The 19,515-nt window shown below is 40.2% G+C and overlaps 1 protein-coding gene across 2 annotated transcripts in view; it reads left to right on the top strand.

Moving 5' to 3' along the window:
- Nucleotides 1-575, top strand: part of LOC147896152 (beta-galactosidase 8-like) — an 89,966-nt gene extending 89,391 nt beyond the window's left edge. For both annotated transcript variants that reach the window (XM_087382120.1, XM_087382119.1), the window contains one exon: nt 118-575. In XM_087382120.1, coding sequence (XP_087238246.1) covers nt 118-148 — 31 coding nt within the window. In that variant the 3' untranslated portion in view covers nt 149-575. The remainder of the gene's footprint in view (nt 1-117) is intronic.
- Nucleotides 576-19,515: the final 18,940 nt, after the last annotated feature.

The following is a 19,515-nucleotide window of genomic DNA, read 5'->3' as shown; positions in this document are numbered from 1 at the left end:
CTCTATATATATATATACACACACACACACACGAACATACATGCACGCAGGCGCTCACTTTTGCACATGTATATAATGCCGTGCCTCATGTTGCATTTTCTTTTGTGCTTACTGCAGGCATGCGTTGGAAAAGAGCAATGCGCTGTGAGCATGTCTGCCTTTGCAGAAGATCCTTGTCCCAGTGTACCTAAGAGCTTGGCTGTTCAAGCAATATGCTCCTAGATCAAGCAATATGCTCTCATGTGGAGCTTGCCATGTTTTTTTCGATTCATGTTTATAAGGAGAGCCGTTGAATTTCTCTATACATTCACAATAAATCTTGCCTCTTTCCATCATGTTATTTAGGAATAAGAGACTACATCAAATTCGGGTAGTATGGAAACCCAGAACTTGTAGCAGGGGCCACTTATTTCTCTATACCGTTCTCCCTTTGTAAAATTGCAAATTTTAATAGGATTTCAACAAGCAGCTCTTTGACCAGTCTGGTAACAGCTCTTCGAACAGTCCAAGAGCCTTACATCTACGGTACAAGTTGACTACTAATGTTTGTAACCTAATGCAAACATTTTTTGCATCCTGTCACAACTGTGGTAATACTTCTTTCCAAATGTTCATATTGATGTTGATATTGTCAATATTTAGAGACACTTTTGATTTTATAATGTGCACATTTATTACACTAGGAGATGCACTGCTTAATTATTCCGATCCATAGCTCTTGGCTTCTCTGAGAACTTAACAACAGTTTATGTTAAAAAACAAAAATTTGCCTTTAAACTGCAACTAGGCGATAGGAAAAACCAGTAGAAAGACTTGGACAAAACGAACGTGAAACCGATAATTCCATTGAAGCCCTCTTGTAAACAAATTGCGATTCATGAGAGATTCGTGCTCGGAACTTAATCACGAAATTGATAACGTCTAAGTAATTGAAATGAATTCTTCTCCAAGTCCTCTTGTAAACAAATTGCAATTCCTGAGAGATTCGTACTCGGCACTTATCACGAAATTGAAATTGAAATGAATTCTTCTCAAGTAAGCTGGCTTAGTAATTGGAATGAATTCTTCCCAAGTAAGTAGTTTAGTCTTGAAATCTCCCCACCACCAAGAGGGCCTTGCCAAGAGCGTTTAGATCAAGCGACTAAAACGTGTCAGGATTCTATCTTGGTCTTCCCGTATGGGGCACTATTGGCACTTTCAATTTGAGTACAACCCAAAAAATAAAATAAAATGACAGCCTTCCCTTTTAATGGTGTCTAATTGTTGAACCATTAGTTTCATGATGGACATGTTTCTACTCATATTTCCTTGCCAAAAATATCTCGAGAAGAAAGAATCGGAGATGCCAATTCTTATTAACACATTAGCTTTTGGATTCCAAGCTTCAACACACACACACACACACACACACACACACACACACACACACACACACACACATATGTATGTATAAAATCCTTAAAAGGACTTTGAAGTTGTGTAGGCTCCCAATCGTCCACCAGGTTTAGCGACATTGAGTTGTATTCTACCTACAATAGAGACAACTTTGAACCCATCTCTATTCAAATCCTATTCTCTTCCCACCATGTACCAAGGGTAAAAAGAACTAGGGAGGGATGAGTTAATTGGGAGTGGACACATGTCATCATTTCATGTGTTTAGGAGGTGCATGTCATCATTCCATCCTTTCCAATCCCTAAAAAAGGGATTCCATTCAGGCTCCCATGGTCTTGAGGCCATGGTCCAGGATGGGAGAAAATGTGGCTATTCCCATCCTAAACCCATCCTAGACCACTAATGATGACAAATAGATTCCCATTCGAAACCTATGCTCCATCCATGTGCTAAGGCTCTAAATCTCCTTCTAAGAATCAACCAACCGTAAGGATACATGACTTGGCACTAGCTTATTTAGACCCCTGCTTCCCATACCACAAAAGCCCCATCCAGGAAGGATAAACCTTGCCATGCCTCTAGGAGGATCCACTCTCTAGGTGTTGCTGAGTGTCCCCTACAATAAACCCTTTTCCTAATATATAGAGCTTAGTCTATTGCTATATTTAGCTCCATTCTCATCTAGACCTCCATCTAGATATAACGCTCTAGTTAGGAATATATACCCTAGTCCACTAGGGTCTCCCCTAACTACCATAGGTGACTCACTAGCTAACATAGGTTGGCTAGGATGTAACAAGGAGGATACCCTCACTCCTTTTGCTTCCCTCCACCATTCCAAGACACCCTTTCTTTGGCAATGTCAATATTTTGCTGATCGTGTGCCATTGCTACTACAAACTTTGGCATCACTACATATGTTAGTATTCCAAGTCTTTATCTTGGGGAAAAAAAATTGATTCCTATTATGTAAATGATATGTACAATCTCATGTTTTCGAATTTGCAAAAAAAGTAAATAAAAACCTCTAGATATCTATAGTATAAAAATGATCGAACCACACGTCCAAGGTTATTCTATTTGTGTGCATAATGCATCTCTCCTCTCATTTGGAGATCAAGTTCCGTGCCTTGAAGCTCACCACAATTGTTTTTAGAAATATAAGCTAACTAGTATAAGAGATCCTTGTCTTTCGCATTAAGTCTTGACATTTGTGTACAGAGTACGATGTCATGAATAATCATAGTGTAGATAGATGCTTACTCGAGCGAGAGCGGGACGTGTGAAAAGGCAACTTGCCATCCTCACCTATTTCCATAGGCAAATTACCATGTCTATAACCATCCAATCATGTCGGGAGGGGGCAAGACAATTGGATGGTTGCTCTTCTCTTGAGGTCTAGCACACTTACATTGTTTTTTGAAGACATATGAGAGACATATAATTGAATCGTTGAATACATATTAATGACATGAGATTGTGTATCTCTTTTACATGGACAATAGTCATGGCAAAGGGAGAATATGGGGTAGGATAATAGCAACTGTAGAACGTGGCTCATGGAAAAGGGCTAAATCTTGTGAAGCCACAAGATTTTGTTACAATATTAGGTCATCAGAAGTGGATGTGCAATGTTTGCAACCGAATGTTCACAGGATCTTCCATAAGAATGAGAACACATTTGATGGGCAATGAGAAAAACAAATAAAGAGATGTGAAGGACTAGATGTTGAATCTGTTACTACCATCCTGCACAGCGTTACCCATGCAAAAAGTAGTATATCATGTGTAGATCCTAAAGTTGTAAATGAGTGAGAGTTTGACATGTACAACTATGCCAATTTAATGTGACAATGATTTGGAGCATGGGAATGGAAAATCAATTGTTGATTTCATACATGCCTTGTTTGGTGATACGTTGAAATGTCTATGATGTATTAGGTTTTGTTTATGTTGAATTAAATGCCATCTTTTAGATATTCAAACTATTTATAATGTGACGAAATACTTTATAATCTTTGAAATAGTTGTGTCGTTATGGTTGGAAAGTAGTTATCATGCATGAGAGAACTCTCATATAGATATATCACTAGCTACTGCATTAGTGCCTGTGAAATACTGGCATTTATGTACAGAGCATGATGTTGTGAATGATCGTAGTGCAAATAGATGCTTACTTGGGAGAGAGCAGGAAATGAGAAAAGGCAACTTGCCATTCCACTCCTATTTCCATAGGCAGACTACCATGTCTATAATCATTCAATTTTGTCGATAGTGGGCAAGACGATTGGATGGTTGCTCTTACTTGAGGTCTAGTGCACTTACATAATGTTGTCAAAATAATGCTAAGTGAAATTATTGTTTCGATACAAGACGTATTGACAAATAAATTTGAACAAGACGGGAAACTTATTGAGAAACAAATTTCAATGCAAGACTTATTGAGAAATAAATTTTGATTCAAGACATGAAACTTATTGAGCGACAAAATGAATACGAAAAATTTGCACATTACTCAACTATTGATATGTGTATATAGAAAAGAACATGGCTCCCAATCTGGGTCCTATTCATCGTCATCCCCCTCTACACTTTCACGCACATTCATAAAGAGTTTGGAAGTCACATAAACTACATGATGCAAAACAATTCTAATGAGTACATGATCATCGATATAACAAACTATTTGCACAAATGAAACAAATTGGCATGCACTTCGAGAGATATCTATTCGCTTACCTAAAGATGGGCTTCCCACAATTGTGGGTGGTGATGCTACCATGGGGATAATAGTTGCGTTGGCTATCCTTGGCTATGATGGCCATCGTGTGCGTGTTCGAGGGCAAGAAGTGAAGTCAACAGGCACATCAAGCATGAACTTTGCATATAACATCTTTAAGTACAGTGTCACGCATCCGCTATGAGGCTTCTTTGAGTTGACCATGCAATAAATATAATGTGCATCATCTCTCATAGTTCCATTTTTGTAGAGTCTGATGGGCCAACATCCATGTGAGGGATCTCTGCTCTCCCAAACTGCTACTATGTCTTGATTGTTGACCACGATATTGATGCGGTCATACTTTTAATCTTGTGGATCATGGTAGAGACTCGTGTTGGCAACTGCACATGCCTCATCTCTTCTTGTTGGTTGGAGGGTAGCATCAGCCACATCCATTATGTGCTTGATGGATAACTTTCCTCTTGTGTTTTGATCTTTTAACTAGTATGATGCTTGCATTGGACCTTGCAAGGTAGATGCCATGGTGAGAGAGAGTGAGTGAACCATGCCAATAATGAATGAGCAACATGGAGTTGAAATATTTAATTGTAAGATACATATTCAATTGCAGGATGTAAAATTTATGTAACTATTTCATAGAGCGTCAACTTTTGCTTGGGTTGTGTAATAATGTGACACAATCTATTTATTCTGAACACCGCAGAGCTCGACACATGGCAGCTTTACACTACATCGTGCATCTCTACACTACTTTCCGCAGCATAGTCCCTGAACCACCTATCATCGCGTAGCCTTTTGCCGTAGCTTTGCCACTTGTCACTGGGGAGTTTGTCCATGCATATCATTAAATTCAAGGTTGGCTTGGAGAGACCACTGCGCTGGTTCTTGGTGTAATAATGAGATGCAATCTATCATTTTGAACACTGCTGCAACACAGTCTCTGGCCTGATCACCTCTCATCGTGCAACCTTTTGTCGTAGCTTTGCCACCTGCCACTAGGCAGTGCGCCCATACAAATAATAGGTTAGATTGGAGAGACCACCACACTAGTTTTTGGCATTATAATGAGACACAATGTATCATTCTAAACATCGCCTCAGCGCAATCTCTGGCCTAAGGTCCTGTCATCGCCCAAAATTCAAGGTTGTCTTAGAGCGATCACTACACTGGTTCTTGGAGTTATAGCTCCGTTACCTATTTATATATATTACAGGTTGAGGTCTATGACCACCATAGCATTGACAAACAGAAGGAGATCTGATAGCCACCACACTGGTTCTTGGAGTTATATATTTATGTACCAAGGAAAATGTATTTTCTCGTGCAACCAAGCAAAATGCATCTAACAATATGTTCCCTTTAGGGGCAAGGGCCATATCGACATGCCATATCTGTCCACTGGCATCTTGGATATTGTATAATGCATGTCGATATGGCCCTTGCCCCTAGAGGGGACTCCTCACGGGCCATATTTTCAATTGCATTTTCTGAAAGTTTAACTATATTTTTCTAGATGTGTCTCCATGCAACCACAATGGTGGGTCGTTCGAGCTATTTTAGTGTTATTTTGGTCCCAAACCAAGGAAATTGTAGTCCTATTTTACTGGTATTTTAGTCCTTGTTGCAATAAATATAAATAGGGCAAAGATATTCTGAGCTACTGCGGTGACTGAAGGCCCGATGGTGCCATCCAGATAATCAACTACAATTGATCAAGTGAAAATCGAGCAAAAGAGATTACAATGTACATCTACATCCAATAACGAGTTATATAAAAATTAACAACTTGTACTGAGCAAAAATTGAACAGAGGATCTTACATTTATAAAAACTCGGCAATTACTAAGAGCCTTAAGAGGCCAAAAGATTATAGCTAGCGACCATAACCATTCAAATATAAAAGTTAACAATAGTGCATACTGATAGCCTCAAATTGAACAAAAAGAGATTACATAAATGTAATAAAAACTCAACAACTCAACAATTTGCTAAGAGCCTTAGAGACTAAAACATTACATCCAGTGAGCCAAAAGATGGGTGAGAGCCTTAGAGGACAAAAGATTACATCAGTCATTACTGAGTGGTTATGAGCCTGGCTTGAGCAAGAGGGAATTTGTACAACTCAGTATTGCCGCTAGCCTAGCTTGTTGCATTAAAATTTTTTAGGGAGCCAATGGAGGAGACGATGGAGAGGCCGAAGACCACCATGCACATTTCCAAGACTCATATTACAAACTCCCCCCAACAAGTTGAGAGTACTCTGCTGTGAAAATATTGAGGCCTTAGTTGACGTCTAGGGGGGACCCATACAGCACATCCATAAAGAGGCTAGAGGTGAGCATGTCATCGAAGGTGGTGACATGCAGATATGGGGGGAATAGACCATGGGAACAAAGGGTCTCCATTAGTGCTAGCATTTCTACTCCAGGTGATTGCAATGCAATCACCTCATATGAGAAGGCAGATGACATTGGGATCATAGTGCATTGAGGGGGGGTGGTAGTAGGCATGGTGAAGATGAGTGGGTGAGTGACAGAGATGAGCAGGGGAGTAGATGAGTGACGAGAGTTGGAGGAGGGAGCATGAAGCAAAGTAGAGCGGGGGCGGAAAAGAGATGGAGGAGTGTGGAGAAAAGTAGCAAAGCAGGGGCGAATGAGAGCAATGTAGTAAAATGCCAAATGCCATGGATCTTATATATTATAAAGTTTGAGCCACTGTGGTGGCTGGAGTTTGGGGTTCCATCCATATTGATTGCAAGCCACCATGGTGGAATCTTAATATGGTTGGAGTCCCAGGTTCCATCTATATTAATTACTGAGTGGTTATGAGCCTGGTCTAAGCAAGAGGGAATTTGTACAGCTCAGTATTGCCACCAGCCTAGCTTGTTGCATTAAAATTTTTTAGGGAGCCAATGGAGGAGACGATGGAGAGGCTGAAGACCATGCACATTTTCAGGACTCAGAGTACAGCCCCCCCAATAAGTCGAGAGTACTCTACTATGAAAATACTGAGGCCTTCGTCGACGTCTAGGGGGGACCCATACAACACAACCATAAAGAGGCCAGAGGTGAGCATGTTATCTAAGGTGGTGACATGCAGATATGGGGGGAATAGGCTGTGGGAACAAAGGGTCACCACTAGTGCCAGCATTTCTACTCCACGTGAGTGCAATGCAATCACCTTATATGAGAAGGCATATAACATTGGGATCATAGTGCATCGAGGGGGGGTGGTAGTAGGCATGGTGAAGATGAGTGGCAGATGAGCAGGGGAGTAGATGACTAACAAGAGTTGGAGGAGGGAGCGTGGAGCAAAGTAGAGCAGGGGCAGAAAAGAGATAGAGGAGGAGTGTGGAGCAAAGTAGCAGAGCAGGGGCGGATGAGAGCAACGTTGGTGGCTGGAGTCCAGGGTTCCATCCATATTAATTGCAGGCCACCATGGTGGAATCTTAGGTGCCACCCTAGACGGGCTAGTAATCATGAAGCAGATGCTCGGTGGTGGGTGAGCATGCCACTGCAGTGGCTGGTAATTACTGCCAGCCTGGTGACAGACATGGCTAATGAGAGCCACAACCACCAGGTAATAATTACCACAAAAGTAAATTATGAAGCCTAATCACCTCTAATCACTCACTACCATGTACTCTACTACTCTACCGAGCATGCAAGTTCAGTGACTAGTAATTTACTTTACTCGTAGTGATCATGCATGCAAGCCCATGGTGGTAACTAGCAGGTGAGTAACTGTGGGCTAGTACGGTGGCTGGTAATTAACTGCCAGCTTGATGGAATTTTGCCACCGGGTAGTAATACCACAAAAGTAGGCTGGTAATTAACTGCCAGCCCAGTGGCCACAAACGTGGCTAATGAGAGCCACCACCATCGAGCAGTAATTACCAAAAAAGTAAATCATGAAGCCTAATCACCTATAATCACTCATTACCATGCACTCTAGTATTCTACTGAGCATGCAAACCCAATGACTTGTAATTTACTACACTTTTAGGGATCATGCAAGCAAGCCTGGTGGTGGTAACTAGTAGGTGAGTAACTGCGGTCCACTATAGTGGCTAGTAATTAATTGCCATCCCGATGGAATCTTAGCTGCCACCACAGACATGGTTGGTAATCTTAGACGCCACCATCTCTAATCACTCATTATCATGCAAGGTAGTACTGCTGCCTTGAGTTAGTAAAAATTCGAGCCAACCACCATGGTGGCTCTCACCTTGACACTGTAGTCGGGCTACAAACTTTAGCCTCTGCTATTCTATTCCCTTAATTGTTTCGTCTTCTATCCCTCTCGACTGTTTCTTTCTCCCTTGCACTTGGATTGCAAACTCAAGCCCCACTATTCCATTTCCTTCACTATTTCATCTTCTATCCCTCTTGACCATTTCTATCTCCCTTGCACTCTTCCTACAACTTCTATTCCCTCTCGTAATGGACCCTGCACAGTTCGAGAGCTCCTCACACAATCTTTCCTCCCCCTCTACAGCACAATGTGAGAGCCTCTCCTCCCTTGATTTTGAAGTCATGACATATGGGAGCTCCTCACTCGCTCTTCAAAAGCCCAATTTGGATACTCTCAAAAACTTCACCAGGTTGGTATGGGAGGTGAATGTTAAGGAGGGGCAACTAGTCTGTCAAGGTTAGAAGATTACCATCACTGAAAGCTTGATTGAAAATGCGCTAGGCATTCCTGGAGGCAATTTGCAAGGACACTTCTTCAAGAAGAATTGGAAGAGACACAATATTCTTGATGTATACCCCAATGCTTAGATTAGTAGAGATGGTGGAGTCAAGCTTTCTAGCTTGCCAATAGACCTCCAAGATGTGCTAAAGAAGACAATGCAATTCTTTCCTGATAGGAGAGGAACCATGAAGTTCTGGCAAGTTCAAGTAGCAATAGAGCAACTGAAAGGACATGATGTATCTTTCTCAAGAGCCATCTCCAAGAGTGTGATAACCAACCTGAAGAACTGTGTGGATGGCAAATCCAAATTGTCATCTCAGTCCATTGGAGTTGCAAATGCACCTGATGGCATCTACCCTCAAATGGATTTTTGAGCAATACGATAAGAAGATGTCTCATAAGGTGACTTTTCTACAAGAGAAAGCCACCGATGCAACAAAGGCAGCGCAACTTGAGAAAATTCTCAGGGAGGGTGTAGAAGCCAAGGTAGAGGAGGCACAAGCGAGGGCCTTACAGGCACAAGATCAAGCTGAGGCCGCTGCAAAAATGGTCGACATGGAAAGGCATATAAGAGAAGAAGTAGAGAAGCACATCAAGGAGCTCCAAGATGGGGGCTTGAAGAAGTGAGAAGAGATGGGGACATCGCAGACAAGGAGCTAGCAATGATGCGAAAGGAGCTTGAAGATTAGAGAGTTGAAAAGGAGGGTCTTTACAAATGGCTCTGCAACATACAGTACGCATTGAACATTGAAAAAGACCAGATGATGGAGGAGCTAAGAAGGGAGAATGTAGAAACCAAAAAGGTGATGCAGGAACTGCGAGAGAGCTTCAAGGCCAAAAAGGATGGTGCAGAGAGTAGCCAGGGTGGAGAAGACAATGAGGCAACTCTCCAAGCTAGAAAGAATGCAAAGAGTAGCCATGGTGGAGCAAGTTGCAGCAACAGGTGAGGGTTGTTTTTTCGAATCATTGTTGGAAGTTCAAAGAGTAAGCTACAAGACCCTACAACAAAATTATGATAGGGTTGTGCACGAGTTTGCCGTGGCTTTCAAAACTTTTGAAAAGTAGTTTGTTACCTTAAGAGATTTCCAAACTAGAGTGGAAGTCTTGGAAATGGCCCATGTTGATGTTTTTGAGCAATTTAAGTAGCCTCAATAGCTGCCGAGGGATTTAGATGAAGCTATTGCATAGAGTGAGCAATGAGTGGAGGAGATAAAGGAGAACATCCACAACCTTAGGATGAGGGAGGAAGGAATCAAGAAGCAACTTCATCATGTACAGAGCAAGACTTTTTTTTTTTTTGGCCTAAAAAAAAGTGCTAATTATATTACTTCGAAAACAAGATACAAGAGGTCAGCATTACAACTGACGGGCTGCGTTCACAAATCGGACGCAGCCCAAAAGGTAACAAAAAGTAAATCTCTCTCTCACGGAGGGATCAGGCGAGTGTGAATGAGCAGCCAGAGAGGTGGTGAGTAGCGCCACTGAAGGCCCTGGGAAGTATGCTCGAAGAAGAGGCCCTGTGTGTCCCAAACCCGGAGGAAACGTCTCCGCTTCTCCCAGCCGGCCCGGGAGTCTCCATGTATCTAGTCCCACTAGCCTCTGAGGGTGTGTATAATCTCTCACTCCAGATGTCAGTCATGATCTGGGCAGTCGATAAGGACAGAGCAAGACGATGGTATTGATGGCCACAATAGTTAAATCAGATGCCTATCTTGCTATGCAACAGGGTACGAAATGCATGGTCTACCATACCCCCATCATAGATGATTGCATAATCGGATGGCCTGCGTTCTACCACCCTATTGCATGTTTTTTGCTTTCGGGTGCTTGTGCATGCAAGATCGCTATGTAGAGAATGTCATTTGCCATTGCCCCCCAGGTCATGGACAGATCAAATGTGCCTACCTGCTACAACTATCTACGACGAGAAAGTAGATGCTATAGCTTAATTTGCCATTTGGGCACAAAATGCAAAAGACAAGGAGGTCAAATTGAAGAAGGCCAACTAACTACAAGGAAAGGAGCCTGAAGGGAGGAACCAACCCCCTTCAGAAAAGGAGCAAGAATGGCCGAGCTTGCAACTAGGAAGCTCAAATCAGGGAAAGAGGAAGTGACATGAAGGGAGGGGCCAGGCCCCTGAAGGAAGGAACTAGCCCCCTTTGGGAAAGGAGCAAGGAGGGCTAAACCTGCAATCAGGGAGCTCAAAAAGGTGACCTACTCAAAGCAATGTGGAGCTAGCCCCCTAAAGGAAAGGAGTCCTTGACATGTAATCTGAAGGAAAGGAGTCTTTGAGATGTAATCTATTGAATTATTAATCTTCTCCAGAGTTTACTTGGGCAATGTTTTCTCAGCTATGTGACTAGATAGTGTCTTTTGACATGCCAAGGACCATCATGTGAGATAAAAGATTTCAATTAGACAGCTAATGTGAGACTGAAAGATTTTGATTAGTCTGTTGTATGAAAGAAGAATGAGATGGTCCAGGCTCAATGAACTCTCTCCCTCTTTAAGTACACTGCAGACACAAAGACTTTGGAATGTTTTTGTTCTATCTGAGAACGATGTTGGATGACCTCCTCGCAAAAGCAGACCCAGAGAAGAAGGAGGAAAATATCTACAAGGAGGACATGCTTCGATGGTGGGGTATTACTTGGAGTCACAAGCAACAAAGACCTTGAATATTGATTTCTTTCTATTTTTCCTGCTCCTTTAAGGTAGTTGTCAAGATCATGATGTAGGTTTCCTTTGGCAAGATATGATGGAGGCACAAAGTTCTATAGAGCACAAATACTAGGATGAAGAGGGCCCTAAGCAAAAGGAGGAGTTACTATGGGTGTACAAGTCGACAGAGACAAGCAAGTAGTTGGTGATCCGAGTGTGTCAAGAGGTTTGCGATAGTTCATTAGACTACCTAAAGAGCTAGGAGATGCTTGCTATATAGAGGTTGATAAGATAGTTGGGAGTTTGGAATTTCCTTCAGCTGCAAAATGTCGTATTTTTTATAAGTGGTCACCAGTGCGATGGTTAGTTGCACTAGGATATCTACAGCCACTAGTGCGGTGGTTTTCTTCTATTATTACAAGATGAATGGATTTTTGGATGTGTGGATTCGTTATGGGATTTAATAAAACTAGTACTAAAAACAAGCATGGGATTTATCCTTTGGGATTTACAAAAATAATTTAATAAAACTAGCATGGTGATGGTTTGGGATATACTAAAACCAAGTAACTATGAGATGTAATAAAACCAACGTGGTGGTTATTTGGGATATACTAAAAGTAAGCATGGGATTTACAAAAACAATTTAATAAAACCAACATGGTGGTGGTTTGGAATATACTAAAAACAAGCATGGGATTTATTGTTTGGGATTTACAAAAACAAGTGTGGTGGTTAGTTTGGGATTTACTAAAAGAAAGTCTCAAATACATTTTACTAAAATAAGCATAGTCTCAAGTACATTTTCTAGGATAAGTGGAAGATTGTTTCCTTGCAATGAGACTACATTTTCTTAGTTCTATCTCAATCATCCTCGTCCACTGCTCTAAGACACCCCAAGATGTGCTTACTCGTGTCTAAATCCAATTTGAAGACACTCTTGCCCTTCTTTCACTGTGGCACAGGTTGCATTTGGAACTTAATAGCTCTTACTAGATGAGAGTACACAAATGTTTGTGGACTCTTATGTAGCAGTTTGTAATTGCAGACTCTCTTGGATGTTTTTTTGTACCAAAAAGCTCCGACTACTACATCCTTCTTCTCATGGGTTGCTCCCCAATTATCCTTAAATGCTTCCTCAAACTTGTGCATAGGTTTTGTGCACTGCGACCAAAAGTATGGGTCAGATTCCTCATTCTGCCCGAAGGTAGCGACATCTGTAAAGTTATACCCCTCTTCTAGATAGCCAGTGAGGTCATTGAAACTCTCTCCAAACTGTGGCAAGTCGTTAACCTCACACAATTATTTCCAATACACATATTCGTCACCTCCATAATGGAGAATAGAAGTCCCTATCTTAATGAAATCATGCACAAATATGCCATGGCTAGTGCCTGTAATAGTTGACTCATGCACCTTAAAATCCACATTTTTTATCCAAAGGCTAAGTTGCATTAATTCGCTCAAAATTTTTTTTCGATTCGAAAAAACGCAAACAATCACGATTTTCCCGAATTAAAACAAATCCAACAATTTTTCCTAATTTATTCATACAAATAGGTTATTCGTACAAATAAACCTTTATTCGCACGAATAAATGATGTTATTTGTATGAATAAATATAGTATAAATTTGAAACAATTGTTATTTTTGGTATTCGTATGAATACATCTAGCTATATTCTTGAGCCACCTGCTTGCCTGCCTGCCACCTCTTGGTTGCCTACCTGCTACCTCTTGCTTACTTCCATACCTACCAGCTCTCGTCATAGGTACCTTACTGCACCTTACTTTTGTTATAGTCTTTCATTAGTAATCAATGTTTCTCTCTCTCTTGTTTTGTTTAAGACTGGCACTCATCTCTCTTAGGAGAGTTGTGTGTTGTAGTCTTTTGAAATTGTTTAATTTGCGATTTTAATTAACCTGAGATTGGCACTCATCTCTCTTAAGAGAGTTGTGTGTTGCAGTCTCAGTTTGTATAAAAATGTTTGTTTGTAGGAACTCTTGGGCTGGCACTCATCCCTCTTAAGAGAGTTGTGTGTTACAATCCAAGCTTAGTGATGTTTTCATAGATGCTTATTCTGGCACTCATCTCTTCCTTGAGAGTTGTGTGTTGAAGGCTAAGTTTAGAGATGTTTTCAAGTACTTAGTCTGGCACTCAACTATCCATTGATAGTTGTGTGTTGCAATCTAAGTTAGATATCATGTGACATTGTCTTAGACACTTAGTCTGGCACTCAACTGTCCCTGGATAGTTGTGTGTTGTAGCCTAAGTTAGAAATCATGCGATGTGCTTTTAGACACTTAGTCTGGCACTCAATTGTCCCTTGATAGTTGTGTGTTGCAGTTGAATCCTAGTGTTAGATGGTGAAGTCCACGATTAGGTTACACCTAGGTCATTTTTTGTGTTTTGATTTTCTATAGTATGTTACATGATTTGAGGCTTGAGCTTGAGTTGAGAGGTTATACCTAAGTAATTTCTTAGACTACTTGCATTGATTTTCTTATTGCACCTGGCACTGAATTCTTTTTTGAATTCTGGGTCGAAGCTTACTGCATATGAGATGGCTCACGCAGGTGAGAAGAGGAAGTGTCAACAACTTGATCTCACAAAGTCTCAGAGGAAGGTGCTGAAAAATGAGAATGTACACTTCTTAATGAATGTCAATTAGGACATCATTGAGACAGCTTTCCAAAATGGTGAAAGTGGTGTACAAAATTTGGTGAGGATAATGGCAAAGCATGGAGGGAGGACCTTGCATGATTGATTTCTAGATGTTTTCATAGTAGAGTCTATAGACCAGTATTTGTACCACTTAGTGATGGAGGGCCGATGATGCCTCAGTCAAATAGATCGAGACATAAACTCATGTGACACAAAGTGGGAGGGTCTTGCTGTAGATGCCAGGGTCACGTACATCAAGAATGCGTGGTGAGGTTACAAAGGCAAAGGAGCTGCCTCGACCTCCCTTCCATCAATGCACCCATGCCCCCAAGCATAGCCATAATCACAAGCATTAATGCACCCACACCCCCAGTCAGATGCTGCATTACATCCACCACAACCACAAGTACCAATGCACCCACGTCCCCAGTCATATGTTGCATTCCACCAATGCAGCCACAAGCACCACTGCAGCCATGCCACACGTATGCACTAGTGTATCCACCACAACATGTTGAACCATGTATCCCTTTTTTCCAAGATCTTTCATACCTAGAAGTTCCTCCTCCTTTTTCACATTTCCCGCCACATGCACGATCACATTTCACCACATCTTTTGTGCCTCCTACCGCACGCGCAAACCAGTTTTCATCTCCCGTATTTTCGCTTGCACCACAAATGCACAATCTATCTGCACAAGCAGATACATTCCCATCTCCTTCATTCTCTTGTCGTATTGCTTCTGACATCTTCCAATAGACTTTACCCATAACAAAGGCATCAGCATCGACCATCCTCAATACTGTTACAAATGGTTCTACACCTTCTTTTATTCTTTCGACATTTTTCTAGAATAGAGATGATTGTACAAGATGTACACATTTAGAGCCTCGTATTGCATACTGCATCTTTTTTTCTAGCCAATTCGCCCATCATCTATTAGCAAGAGTCTCGACTAAAGCTTAACGCACTTCCAACAATCTAGCAAGAACTAGAAAAGAAGTGGCAAATCTAGTTTGACAAAATTGCTTGAGTTGCTTCATAGAGTGCTCTCTGAATACTGCATGCAAGTATTGATGACTCTTTATAAAACTCACTACAATGTTAGCATCTTGTAGTACTGGTTGCACATATGGCAATTGTCCAATATCCTTCAACAATAAGTTGAGAGTATGAGCGCCACATGGCACTCATGTCAGAGTGGGATACTTTGCCATGACCATCTCACCTGCGGTCTTGTAATTCGATGCATTATCTGTTACTAATGCAGTAACATTCTCACTGCCACCAACTTTGCGGATTGCTCTTTCGTATGTTTTTACAATACATGCCGAAGTTTTTTCTTTTAGAGACGTATCAATACTCTCCAAAAACATAGTTCCCTTGGGAGTAATGCACATTACATTTATCAAGGGTCTTGCCTGCTTGCTAGTCCATCCATCAAACACAAGAGTGCACCCATATATAGGAATAAAGTCCAATATCTTTTTTTTCAAGCAATCCACCGTAGTTTGTTTGACTCTATCAAGATGATCGGTACGCATTTTATTATAATCTGGCAAAATAAATCCTGGTCTAGCACATGATTTCAAGGCATTACGAAACATCTCATCTCTCATGACATTAAATGGTATACCATTTTTAACAAATGCTTTTGTCCATCTTAAGTGCTCTTCATGCACTTGTTGTCGAAGAAATCCATCCTCCATAGAAGATTGTTCTCCCTTTTTTGTCTTCTTTACCTAACAGACATTAGTCGCATCAAAACTCACTTGCGACTTGCTTGCTAGCATATCTACATCAGCTTCATGTATGGATACACTCCTCGCATTTATTGGTGCTTCTCCTTTAACCGTCTCATCAACCTCAGTGCTCACATCTTGTTGATTTGCACAATTTCTCTAAATACAATTTGCATAATGGAAGAACATCAAACGGAGTGCATGTGCAAGTTCCAATGTCACTGTCTATTCTGAGAAAATGTTGCTTGATGCGAGTAGAACCACCTATGAATTTGTGTCCACAATATTTATACTACAAGAAAGAGACCGAGGCATGTACTTTTCGTATCTCCATCACGTATGACCAAATCTTGCTGCGTACCATGCTTTTGAAGTTGCCAAAAACAAAATGCAAAAAAAACTAATTTGAGTATACAATAGAAACATATTGCAATACACATTTTAAAAAAAACAACACATATCCTTTAAAATAATTCACATTCTATAGAAAGAAAATTAAATATTCGTTCAAAAGAAAGTGTAAGAATGAGACAACTCTTCTAATAACTTTTAAAACTTTCAATTCGTACACTTTAAAACTCTTTGTATTCTTTCACATTCTATTGAAACAATATTACATATTCATTCAAAGAAAGTGTGAGAATACAAACACAATAAAATCATATTTCTTACATGAGGTCTAGGGAACTCAACGAGAAGATCCTAAAACTCCCACATACAAAAATTCCCACAAGAGATCTAAGGAACTCAACAAGGAGATCTTAGGACTTCCACAAACTAATTTAATAATTTCATAGACACGAAAACAAGCCCATTTCTCACAAGAGATCTAAGGAACTCAACAAGGAGATCCTAAACTCCCACATACAAAAATCTATTCACGTGAGATCTCAGAAACTCAACAAGGAGATCCTAGAACTCCCACAAACAAATTTCATAGACACAAAAACAAGCCCATTTATCACAAGAGATCTAAGGAACTCACAAAAGAGATCCTAGAACTCCCATGTACAAAAATCTATTCACATGAGATCTAAGAAATTCAACAAGGAAATCTTAGAACTCCCACAAACAAATTTCATAGACACAAAAACAAGCCCATTTATCACAAGAGATCTAAGGAACTCACCAAAGAGGTCCTAGAACTCCCACGTACAAAAATCTATTCACATGAGATCTAAGAAACTCAACAAGGAGATCTTAGAACTCCCACAAACAAATTTCATAGATACAAAAACAAGCTCATTTATCACAAGAGATCTAAGGAACTCACCAAAGAGATCCTAGAACTCCCACGTACAAAAATCTATTCACATGAGATCTAAGAAACTCAACAAGGAGATCTTAGAACTCCCACAAGCAAATTTCATAAACACAAAAACAAGCCCATTTATCACAAGAGATCTAAGGAACTCACCAAAGAGATCCTAGAACTCCCACGTACAAAAATCTATTCACATGAGATCTAAGAAACTCAATAAGGAGATCTTAGAACTCCCACAAATAAATTTCATAGACACAAAAACAAGCCCATTTATCACAAGAGATCTAAGGACTCACCAAAGAGATCTCAAGGAATCTTAAAACTCCCACAAACAAATTTCATAGACACAAAAAAGAAAAGACCAAAACCAAAATTCAAACAAGAGAACTCAGGAACTTAGAATGAGATCCTAAAGCTCCCTAACAAAAATCTATCTTATTTTGGACCTTTCACACTACTTTCACAACCTTGAGGACCATTCTCCTTCTTTTCCTTTTTAGATCTCTTATGCTCGACTGAGGAACCAAGCGTGAGATAAGTAAAATTGGCAAACAATGAGATTATATGCAAAATCGAAGGAACGTATTCATCCTAATACAAGTTTATTCGTACGAATACTTTATTCATACGAATAAAAGTTATGCGTACGAATATGTGGTGATGATGTGGTGATTTATATAAAAAATGTGACGTGTCACTATTTTTTTAATTGATTTTTTCTTCCATTCAAATCATTCGAGCGATTTTTCTGATTTTTTTAAATCATGAATTCGAATTTTTCTACTTAGTCCAAAAGACTTCCTTAATGGGGATAGGAAACTTTGGTGTTCTAAGAGGATCATGTCCTGATACGTACATACTTAGACAAGATTTTAAAGTATATCTATCTATATGGCAAACGACAATCCAATTAGCATAAAAAACATTACAATAACTTGAGACAAAATCAATTGAAAATTTGGCATATGTACCTTCATGGAAAATATGCATTTAGAAGTCTCTTTAGAAAGGCCTTACCAACCTTTATACCCTAGTTCTATAGCCATATGAGAAGCTTGCATAGCACTCATACTATCGATGGGTGGAGCAGTCCTTAGCATATTTATTTGTGACATGTTAAGTTGAGGAAAGAATTCACCACCACCATGACTTGGCATATGGAATGCGCCCTCTAATTATTTCTTATCACATCTAACCCTCACCCTTAGTTGGTCTATAGGAGGAAGCTTTCCTGTATTATATTTTGTTATTGACCATTGATGATTTTGATCACTCCATTCTTCAAGAACTTCCTGGATGAGGTTGAAATCTTTATGGCCCTCCACCACCAGTAATTGCCCATACCGATTACTCTCAATCACGACGCACACATCATTGACCACTTCAAGTTGTAGCAAGTAAGGCGTCAATTCACCTAGTAGAATGTTATCTTCATTGTCTTGCACATTAAACATAAGAGGAAATATGCAATTTGATGGAGGATTGATACAAGCCTTGTATGGAGAGTCATCAATAACTATTGTCCTCCTAGCATCACATCCAAATGTCTTCGATAGTTTTGCTAAGGGTTTGAACATAGCCTCAACACCAACCTTGTCGGGCCTATTTATCCTCCTCTTACTGTAAGAGTAGCATCCTTGCTTAGCCCATATCACAAAGAAAGGGAGGTTTTCCTTTGCATATATTTGAAGATTTTCTACCATTTCAATGACATTATGCTCCATTGTTGTTGACCAAATACCTACATTAAATTTTTGTAACAAGATCCTTTGAAATTCAATGCACCCTGGTCGAAAAACCATATAACTATTGTGGCCATACATAACAGATGTGTGTATTGGCGACTTGAACAACCAACGTGTTAATAGTAAGAAATTTTTGTCCAATATCATAGTCATTATCCCAGGATGATGGAATTGGATGGATTACATCTGGACTGTCCGCCAAGTTGCTACACCTTGACTCCTCCAAGCTCCCTTGTGCGCTTTGTTCTGTTATGTTTGGCACATCACGAAGATGCAATTTTACCTCATTTTCACTAGCTCTTGACACCACTTCCAAAAGTGCATTACTATTGGAGTTGCTTGTAGTTGTCCACAATTCTAATAGCATGTTTTATTGTCTAGTAGTTGTCTTCGCTTTCTTCTTCAAAGCGTCACTGATTTTAACATCACCAAGATCTGAGGTGACCTCACACTCGCTAGCTATTGACACCACTTCCAAAAATATATTGCCAATGAGGTTGCTTGTAGTTGTCCCCATTTCCAGTGGCACGTTCTCTTGCGTATTAATTATCTCTCTCTCCTTGCTTGCATCATTCATTCCAACATCCTTATTGACCTCAAAGTTGC

The sequence above is a fragment of the Dipteris shenzhenensis genome, chromosome 12 (genome assembly GCF_047967505.1).
Source record: "Dipteris shenzhenensis isolate YYH24624 ecotype China chromosome 12, Dip_SZ_1.0, whole genome shotgun sequence".
NCBI classification, from domain to species: domain Eukaryota; kingdom Viridiplantae; phylum Streptophyta; class Polypodiopsida; order Gleicheniales; family Dipteridaceae; genus Dipteris; species Dipteris shenzhenensis.
Note: the sequence above shows the minus strand (reverse complement) of the source record. Positions and strands in the feature narration are given on the sequence as shown.